Source organism: Gavialis gangeticus, unplaced genomic scaffold, assembly GCF_001723915.1.
Source record: "Gavialis gangeticus isolate Ggan-Ray unplaced genomic scaffold, GavGan_comp1, whole genome shotgun sequence".
NCBI classification, from domain to species: domain Eukaryota; kingdom Metazoa; phylum Chordata; order Crocodylia; family Gavialidae; genus Gavialis; species Gavialis gangeticus.
This window is the reverse complement of record NW_017729024.1, coordinates 75,137,813-75,148,705: the sequence shown is the minus strand read 5'-3', so window position 1 is coordinate 75,148,705 and position 10,893 is coordinate 75,137,813. Positions and strand designations below refer to the sequence as shown.

General features: G+C 38.6%; 1 protein-coding gene across 2 annotated transcripts in view; it reads right to left on the bottom strand.

Moving 5' to 3' along the window:
* The window catches only part of SLC25A46 (solute carrier family 25 member 46), a 37,117-nt gene that overhangs the window by 10,537 nt on the left and 15,687 nt on the right, over positions 1-10,893 (bottom strand). For both annotated transcript variants that reach the window (XM_019517250.1, XM_019517251.1), the window contains exons 2-6: positions 10,560-10,602; positions 7,433-7,490; positions 6,797-6,874; positions 5,627-5,727; positions 1,408-1,464 (exon numbers count right to left, since the gene is read on the bottom strand). In XM_019517250.1, coding sequence (XP_019372795.1) covers positions 1,408-1,464; positions 5,627-5,727; positions 6,797-6,874; positions 7,433-7,490; positions 10,560-10,602 — 337 coding nt within the window. The remainder of the gene's footprint in view (positions 1-1,407; positions 1,465-5,626; positions 5,728-6,796; positions 6,875-7,432; positions 7,491-10,559; positions 10,603-10,893) is intronic.

Sequence of the window (10,893 nt, the reverse complement as noted above, 5' to 3'; positions counted from 1 at the left end):
GGCTGGCTTCTCCCCACCCTCTGCCCCAGTCCTTCCCCTCACCGGGCCTTGGCCTGCTTCTCCCCTTCTCTCACCGCTGCGGTGGGGAGCAGGCCCAGACCCCAAGCAGCAGAAGGGAAGGGGGGAGTGGACCTGGATGGGGAGGGGGGGTAGGGGATGGCATAGGGCTCTGTCCCCACCCACTCTCCTCCCCACGCCCCCTTCATTTTTGACGGGCAATTGGCTAGTATGTAAATAAAAACAGCTCATAAAAGAAATTAATCAAGTAGCCAACACACAAGAGAGACCCAGTAAAAACTCTTTCGTGTGCTGACTAATTTTTGTATCTTGGTGTGTGTGTATACACACACACACACACAGAAAAATAATCTTTCATAAACTGAAGCTCACTTCATCAGATTTTGTGAAAGGATGTGCAGAAAGCAAAGTATAATGAGATTTAAAATAGAACTTAAGTGGATTCCAGGCAACTCAAATGTCTTTCTGGATCTTGCCCTTGACAGTTAAAATCTGATATCCATGTTAGGGTACTGCTGAAGTGATAATTTTGCTCCCTTTCTTATACTCTGCGTTCCACGTGTTCTTTCATAGCATCTGACAAAGCAAACGTCAGTGCATGAAATCTTGTGTTAGATATCTACTTTGGTTAGTCTATGAAGTGGAAAATCTATCCTGCCTGTTACTTGATTTGAGACTAACACAGCTAACTATGTCCTACCAGATTACTGAGTCAGGTTTCCCCTGCCTGCTCTTCTGACATGATGACTCTTGTACTCTTGTCTGTACAATGATCTAGCTTCAAAACAGGAGGAGGGCAGCATGTTTCCAGCCAGGCTATTCTCTAACTTGGTGGTTAGAGCACTCTTCATTGAAGTGGGGAATATGGGTTTGAATGTCCTTAAGGCTGTGGAGTTCCAAGGCCACAGGTCTATTCAAACTACTAAGCCATTATGCAATGATGTGTACTGCCACCACGGTACCACTTTGGCACCTACCCTCAAAAGAGGGCTCTTACCATGGATCTGAGTGAATGGAAGCACTTAAATCATAGAGTCATAGAAAATTAGGCTTGGAAGGGAACTGCAAGAGGTCATCTAGTCCAACCCCCTGCTCAAAGCATGACCATCCACAACTCTATCATCCTACCCAAGGCTTGTGAGTTGAAAAATGAAACTCAAAATTGGATTAGCAAAATATTACAGTAAAAGATCAGATTAGGAGCCTGCAAGAGAATAAAGTTGCTATCACTCTACATGCATTTCTTATGCTGCTTATTTGTGATCCTCCACACAATCTGAATTTTAAAGTGGTACTTAATGCCTTTTGAAAATGCAAAATTAGTAATACATTAAAAGTAATACATATACATTTTAAAAGAACCATCAGTTTAACAAGCATTGTACTTACCCTTTCAGTAAGAGATGTCCTCCTATCTGTTTAAGACTCCATTTATGTGAAAGTTCCCTGTAAAGGAAAGCAAAATTTGCCTGTAAGATCCCATGAGAAAGTCTCAATAAGATGTAAATAGAGATAATTGAAATATATGTTCATCACAACATTGGTTTTACAGTTTATCTACAATTAATTGCTCTTGTAGAAGTTAGCATGTGTATTCATTTTCAAGCACACGTTATGACTAATACTGATAGGCATATTCATACATATAAAGTCCCAGAATTCTGAAGCAATATTTACTTTCCTTTCCCTATTCTTAAAATTAATGACAGAGACTATTAAACCATGTCTTCACCAGCCTAGAATTACTGAAAAATCAGCAGTTATATTTGAATTGTTCCTTCTCTTTTTCCTTGAGGTTATCCTTGTCCATTTTGATTTTTCAACAAAAAACCTAAAAACCACATTTATACTCATGTGATTTGGAAGGGTTAACTTTTTTCAGGTACCTAAATCACTTTAACTGCACAAGAGCAAGCAGTTATAAAATAATTCCATGCAGGCCAACAAAAATCAGTGAAGACAGATTCTGACCAATCTTCACTATTACTTCTTTCATTAAACAAAAACAAAAGCAAACAAAACCCCCTCCCCAAAAAACAAAACAAAACAAGTGGTATTTTCAGTTACACATGTAAGATGATGACCAGTTGACAGAAAATGTAGCCCAGCACTTAATTAGGGAAGTGCCAGATGGCAGCAAATTTAGTAAATGTTACTAAATCTATTTAACCTAAAAAGTTGTCTTCAACACTGAACAAACTGGACTATGAATGTTTATTTTCACTGATAGAAAATAATGTGTTTTAAAGTGTGTTCAGCTTCAATTCTTATCCAAGAATCACTCACCCACTGCCTGTCATTACAGCAACTCTAATCCAAGAAAGGAACCTTCTACTTTTTTCTGTAGAATTGTGTGTTACTAGAAGGTATCACTTTCCTAAATACAAGGGCCAGTCACTGAAGAGGAAGTGGAAAATGATTAGACAAAGGTACTATGGGCACTCAGATTACAACCTAGGCGCCATATTGCATAAAAGAAACTGGAAAACGAAAATGAGACTATCAAATCTGTCAGTCCACAGGCAGCGCTACCATAAAAATGTTTTTTGATTTCCCAGGAGTACAGGATTATGTTCTGTCTTTTACATATACCAAAGGACCCACCTTTTACCATGTTTTTTTATATCTGTTTTGCAACCCCTCCATAAAATACAAAGAAGTTTCATAAGTATGAACTCTTTTCACTATCAGAATTCTACCTCATCCCCTTATCTCATCTCTCTTCTCAGAGTCTAAATTTGCAAGGAAACGTCCTTGTTTACACTGCACAGCACGCAGAACTATGAATGACTCCTACAGCTACCTGAGAATGGACTTACACTGCTGAGAGCTCAAAAATAAGCTTCATTGGTTTATTTGGGTGATTCACAAACCAAAAAGGAACACAATTTTCAGGATAAGTGATTTAAGGGTAACTGGTGTAAGAGACATGAAGTGCAATGGAGGAAGGATAATGAAGAGCACTTTGAAGAACCAGGATGAAAACAGAAAAAAAAATACCTTCATATACTATGAGTGAGAAAATTTAATCTTCATAAAAGATGTAAAATTCTGAAGACCCAAACATTAATATCCATGCTTTAAAGTAATAGTTGGTGCAACTTTTACTTTGATAGAGTGATGTACTCTGTTGTTTTTTGTTTAACTTAAAGACGACCCTACTAGAGGGTAATTTAAAAAAAAGTGAAACACACCCACACGCCCATTCAATGATTAGTTTCTCTTCTCTGAAACCCCTACCAGTAATGACAATTTTGGAGCCTACAGGAATGTGACTTAGACCAATGCAACAGAAGAGGTGACCTAGTGAAGACAGACTTGAAATCCATTAGTGACAACTGCTGATAAAGTTACAGATGACAGACACTCATACAGAGTGATCTTAATTTTTCTGAGTTGTGCTCAAGTAACTTCAATAGATTCTTCAATGTAACAGTCAACATTATAACTAGATTAAGAAGCTAGAAGATGGACCTAGACAAATTTAGAGATTAAAAATAAAAAATTTACATTTAACAGTGATAGCAATTTAACTTGGGGAAGAAAAATACCACAATTGCCCCCTCACCTTCCACCCCCAAGAGCTATGGCGTCCCTTTCCATCAGTTAGATAATCTTTATCTTTTAGAAAGATACCCAGTCCTGGTTTACATTCTAGCATTAATAGAAGTTATTGTTTAATTGCAGGAATGACTGCAGGAAATTTTATACCACCAGTTGTATAGGAAGTCAAACCAGTCTGGTTACCCAATCCTCTGCCAAAACTTAATTTAGGAATTGTCTTTCCTGAATTAAAAAGGTGAGATTACTACATGCAGCCCAACATGGGACATCCTGTTTTGCTGCTCTCAAATTTCTGCTCTACATATCAAGGCCTGGACATCGCACATGGGAAACATACTTCACAAGTGAGAAAACAAAGAAAAACTTTAGTAAGAAACTGTATAGATCAAGGACTGCTTTAGGAAGAAAACACGTGTAATTTCTTCCCTTGCCCCATGCATCGGATTGCATTCATCTTTGTGCATGCCTTCATTGACTCTATTTCCACTACATCAAGTTCTAGCTTCTACCCTTACTTTAACTCTGCCCTGCACTACCATTTTATTGTTTCAGTAGTTTTATTCATGGCACCAGCTTTCCTATAACTTGTCTACATCTTCCAGAAGTGTCATTGATATAATTTTGCCAAATACATGGTGTTTATATTTAACAAAAATCAATTATATCATCTGAACTTCCAGCCCTCTCTAAATTTCCTTTCCATTTGAAGTCTCAGTGACTCATGGCTATTCATATAGGCATATACTATAATGTAGTGGGTTGCAATTACAGATTATTAATAGCTGCATAGAGCCAGACTCCAAAACAGTGAGAATTCTCTAACTGAACTGTATTATCATACTTGGGGCAGAAAATTATGGCTCTTTTTTAAACCGGGAAATCACTGTAGAATGGCGCATGTTTTCTGCCAAACCATGGACAGACAACCAAGTGACAGCAAATTAAAAGTGGACTTATCACAGAACAGATGCTCTGAAGTAGCTTTCATTTTTCAGTTCTCTCTCACAGTACGTGGAAGCTGAGCCATGGTAAGCTATCAGTGGTCAACTGCTCAGGTTTAGTTTCCACTTACTTCAACAAAAGAGGTCACACAAAATGGTTATCATGGATCAGGTGACACCTCCACACATTTACCTCTACAGTGTCTTTCTGTCCACACCCACATTTACAGGGATAGGGGTTATTAGACTATTCTGAATTACAGCACTTAAAAGTTACCCAGATGCAGCCAAATGGCTAAGTAATGCACACCCAAGCTTTATCTTTAACTTCATAAGTTTTCATTTAGCCAGAGCCTCTCCCCTAGTTTTATAGACTTTGCTAATATATAAACTGATGCACTTTTTGTACCTTATTTTGCATCTGATAAAAAGAGTCAAAATAGAACACACATTATTAAAAATATTTTGCATGCCTTAGACTGTGGAACATAAAACTGAAAACACTCACTTATAAGCAATGTATCATTGGTTAGAAAAATTATAATAAAAGAGCATTAAACTGTACCTATATAAGTGTTGATAAAGCAGAACAGAAAGAGAGCGCTAAGAGAAAGAATTCTTTTTACAGTGTCTTATGTTCTTAATGCAGTCGACTACATTTTCTCTTACAAAAGGCACTGAAACCATCTGACTAGATTTCAACATCTGCTTATAAAGCAAGTTTTTTTGTTGTAGTACAAGGTAGTGTAACCCGGATTTGTATTTCAATTGTTTACTGAACAAGCGCCTCACTTTTCAAAAAAAGGTTTTACTACTGATTGTGATACCCTGTTGAAGACTAACTTACAAGGTGGTTTCCATTCTCAAACTCTTAGGGAGACTCACCAAATACATGTTTTTTCTCAAAGATGGCCTCTTTTACAATTTAGTGACATTAATTAATGCAGAAACAGGAGACTGAATGAAACTTCTTATGGAGTATGTGGCTCTTAATGTAGATTAAGTTTTTAAACAACTTCATATTTTTAATGCCTTAAAATTTGTTAATGTCTACAGTATATCCAACTTGTTAAAAAAAAAGTGAATGATTAAATGTGTGATACCTAGGCAACGGTGTAAATTCACTGATGATGCCTTCTGTTCCCAGAGTTATGCCTTGAACAATGAAGGTGCTTCCCATTCCTTTCCATAGAGCTCTTGGACCCTAAAGTTTAAGGTACATGGTTAGGTTCAGTGATGTATTTATAAGTGAAGAAAAAAATCTAGACAGGGCACATACTGAATACTGGGTGTGGATGCTCCCAAATTAAAGGGAAGTTTAGATCCCATCCCAATCATTTCTAAAATTCACTTCTATAATATAATCTCTATAATATAATCCCTCAGATAACCCCAAATTTTATAAACTTTAATTAATTAACCTTTCCAACAATTTTGTGCTACATATCTTCATTTCTCAGAGTAAAGCAAGTCAGCATTTCCCAACCAGTGTACTGCGGCACACTGGTGTGCCATCAGGCACGTCCAGGTGTGCCATGGCATCTTGGGCTGAACCCATCCCCCCTGCCTGCTGCTGCTGCAGACACAGATAGACGGGGAGCATGGTTCCAGCCCAAAATACCATCCGGCTGGCTGCAACCCCCACCCCCATTCGGTGTTCAGCAGGCCGCGCAACCCTCCTCCGGCTCTGCCATGGTGCTTTATTATTTAGGTAAGTGTGCCGTGGGGCAAAAAAGGTTGGGAAACGCTGAAGTTAGTTACAAAAAGTTAGTGATTTGCCCATGGCAACATAGAATCCCTGCGTTAAAAACAGAAACAGAATCTGCCCTCCTTCCCCTGCCTTTTCTTGTTCCAAAGCTTAAGACACAAACAGTCTTTTCTCTTGTGGCAAGATGGACTTTTATAAAGGGATCCAATAAAATTGTGATCAGAAAAAAAGTAGTTTTCCAAATGTTTAGAACAGTCACTATTTAATCCTGGATATATCTATATTTTAAACTGACATGAAAAATACAATCCATTTTTAACTTCAATAACGTGTTCTAATTTACAAACCCTTTTTTCTCCAGCAATTAAGCACAGTAAAATAACTGTAGAAAGTAAGTCCTATGTTCAATATTACTTGGTAATGAAAAAGAAATTTACAAAAGTATTTTCATAACACTCAGTTAATTAAAAGAATTATGAGCACTTTGCTTCAACACTTAAATAAGTGGTAACAGAACCGCCATCACTGTTTCACTTATTGTTATAGCCTGGTGTGAAATACTGACCTGGGTCTTATTGATGCTGTACATAATGTTGACAATTGTAAATGGAGTAAGATGATAATTCCGAGCATGATAATTAACCTGTTAAAAATAATGCATACATAAAATATTATGCATGTAGATGATAAATATTTATTCACTTAAATATTAGACTGCAAATTAAAAAATAAAATAAAATTAAAACATTTTATAATAGATGTTTGATTGTTACCATGTGATTTTTTTTCTGGTTCCAAGATGCCTGCCCCTCCACCTACTTCTGGGGGCAAAGGGAGGGACTTCTGGTGGCAAAGGTCAGGGGGGCAGGACTTCTGGTCCCAAAATGGCAACTGAGGGGAGGGGGGCACCCGTAAAGGGGTGGGGCTACCCTTGCAGCTCTGGACAGCTCACCATAACTCATTAAGTGGCAGTCCATCTGAAATAACTAGCCAACTGCTCGTCAAGAATGACCAGGGAGAGTGGGCAGCCTCCCCCCCCATTCCAGGCCTGCTCCCCCTTCCATCCTGCTGCTTGGGGTCTGGGCCCACTCCCCCCCTGCCTGCACCGTGGTGGCGCTTCCTTATATACTCTAGAAATAATGAAAAAGTGCAACTTGTCAAAACGGATGAAGTTCAACTGCAACAATAATAAAAGATGTACCTGACACTGACGACGCAGAACAATGCAAGGATGGGCCAGCACGTTTTCTGTAAACAGACTTTAAAATATGCACATATAGTTAAAACACTGAAAACAGAGTATAATCCGATTAAAACCTGGTTTGTTTTATTCTCTGACAAACTAACACTTGGTCAAGAATACTTGGGCATACAAAAATTTCAAAGCCTCAATACTCATCCATATCTAGGGGGTTTTCTTTTATGTTAGAGGAAAACCACATATTTTCCCAATAATCAAAAAAGAACACAGGCTCAAGACCTGTTCCAGTCACATGTAGGAGTAAAATAATTAGATCCCAACCCTAAACAAGCAGTACTACAAGCACAATGTGCCTGTGAATAGATGTCCTTGTAACAACAGTTTTATGGCAGGATAAAATGCAAGTATATAGACGTTCTTCCCACTTGTCTGGCCACATTGCCACAATGTGGGTGATCAGGAGCTCCCGGTGGGTTTTGAAGTCCCAAGCAGGAAAAGCCCTTTGCACCCTCTACCCCCTTCTTCCCAAGCTGTTGGCCAGGGGTGGGCAAAATGTGGCCCGGGGGCCAGACGCAGCCTGCTAGGCCATTCTATCCGGCCCATGGGGCCCCTAAAAAATTTAGAAAATTACCATTTATCTGCCACGGGCTGCCTGTCATGTGACCCTTGATGGCGTGCCAACACTCAGTAAGCAGCCTTCTGCCCAAAATAGTTACCCGCACCTGCACTGGACACAGGGTTTTGACAATTAACTGACTGTTGGCCCTGCCCAGACTGGACCTGTGGCTGCTCCAGTCAGAGCTGACAATTTTTTTTTTGACTGTTAGCTTACCAAACAAGGGCCTTACTCTTTATATCTGCTTTGAAAATTGTGTGTGGACCTGCCAGTCTAAATTGTGGCATGCATTATGGAGCAACTAGTGCCACGACAACTGTGGCATCTGTTTTCAGCCCATGTTATAGCTTGCATTACCCAAGAGCACATGGCTGGTCAGTGACAAAGGGCGAAAAGGAAATTGGAAGTTCTAGCTCCCAGATCTATGCACTACGGGACCTATCAAAGAAAGGCCTTCCTCTAGCAAAGCTACTAGTTTCAACTACAGCTGGTTGAAAACTGACCAATGATAGCATTCGAAAAAAATAAAAAAGTGTTTCATTTAAACAAAAACATATTTTTTTCAATGAGACTTGAATCAGTAGAGTTCTCAGGACCAGGATAGAACTTCTGATTCAAGGTAGAGAAAACACCTTTTCCCTTCCACCCAGATAGCAAAGTGGTTAGAGTACTCGGGTGAGATGTGGGAGATTCAGAGCCGAATCTCAGTTTCCTTCTCCCATGTGAGTGCTTTGACAACCCAGGTACATTAGGGCAGATCTGTCTCACTCACTCCTGTTAGAGTTCTCCTAGCTTCATTAATAATTTTAAATATACATAGGGAAAGAGATGGAGAATGACTTTATAGCCCACTGCTGACTATACTCATATGAAGTATAGAAGAATGAATTTTATGTCCCTGCTTTACTGATTAAGATTAGAGACTCAGGGCATTTATATACATACTTTTTTTTCCTGTGATGTGCCGGAGATGTGCTGCTTTGGAGCACACTCAATTAATTGAATCTCCTCTGCATGTGAGCCGAGGCAAACTGCACTGCGTCGCGTGCAGTTGTACAAGTGGCGAAATGCATTTCAGCGCAGAGAAAACGGCGGTAGTGTGCTTTATAACTAAAGCACCTTGATGTGTTTTAGTTCAAAAGCGTGCTGCTGCCATTTTCTCAGCGCTGACGTGCATTTTGCCATTTACACAAATGTAAGCATCATACCGCCTGGCACTGTGGCAATTGCATGTGTAAAAATGCCCTCAGTCTCCCAAATGGGGGCACCCTAGATGAGTGACCTAACCATTCTTAAGTGGCCAAGATCATTACACAAACTACCTTTGAGGGTTTTCATTCGATGCCAATGAGGAACAAGAAATGTTTGCAAACTTGGAAGTCTTTGCTGGAGAGGAAAGACATTTCCCATCCAGCTCTAATTGCTACAGCGTATTAACTGAGCTTGAAACAGTCAGAAGTAGCTCAATATTTGGCCCATTAACAGACTTGACTCAGCAGACACCTTGAAAATTCACTGCAAATCATTCAAACACATAACAGTGTTCTGAAAACAGGATTAAATGTTAAGGTCCACCATTTTCTTAAAAAACAAATTAATATTGCTATATGCAAGGATAATACACATTTGGATCATTTTGCCACTCTAATATAATACTACCACTCTAGTATACTTTGATGTTGTACTCAGTGACACTAGTATCTACTGAGGGAAGATTGATATCCTCTAAAAATGTTAGTGGGTAACTAAACGTTAGCTGAGTGACTAACATAGACACTCCACAAAGTACCAATGCAGACTACTCAGATGTCTTTTCACATACAATTGTGTATTCTCAACAATACCTCCTTCCCTCCTACTCGTGACCTTTTCTGGATTCTTTACTCAAAGTAAATTGCTATTATTTGAAATTGTCTGTTTTTTCCCGCAAGATATAGGAGGAAGAATTTACACCTTAAAGTAGTAGCCTGTTGAAATGGTATCATATGCATTTAACTAGTATACATTATATGCTATTGCACAACCCTGAGTCAATGCAGCTCCATCCACTTCCACACCTCAACTAATACTACTGATCTACATTTCAAACAAAAGTTTTAAGAAGTTTTTTTGGGCTTCCATGCAAAATTATATAAATATACACATAGTACTATATAATTATAATACATATTAGAAGGAACTTTTCAGTTAGATGAAATATAATAGATAAAACTTTCCAGTTTTGCAGGCATTTAATATGCCCCATGGTTTCCAGAATAACTATGCAGTTTTTTTTACACTTATGAGAGCTGACAGCACATCTTACAAAAACCTGACAGAAAACTAGATTTAAAACATTTAAAATTACAACCTATTCTACTCATCTCAATCTATTAAATAAAAACAAAAACACCCATCCCACAAAAACAACAATCTCATAACATAATATGGATTCAGAGAGTATAGGAGACTGCAAGATGTAAAAGGCATGATCACCACTGAAAAATATTTTATATAAACCAAAGGTCTTACCTTGCAAGACCAATACCAAACCCTGCAAATCTATTCAACTGCTCTGAAAGGAATAAAAATAACAAATTATACAATAGCACTGATATATAGTGCAGAATAAATAGTAAGGAAAGGAAAAAAACAAACCCATGCTACACAGAATACCAAAATAGCAATTTTATAGCTTGTTTGTTTCAGCAAATTACGAACACTAAAGCAGTCTACAAAGTATAGCCTAATTTAAAAGGTATTTATGCCATGCAGCAAAAGTAACAACACAAAACTATTTAACAATTTCTTCGCCTCCATTTTTCTGAGCTGGGAATGGGTCACCCCCCCCCCCCCCAACCAGGAC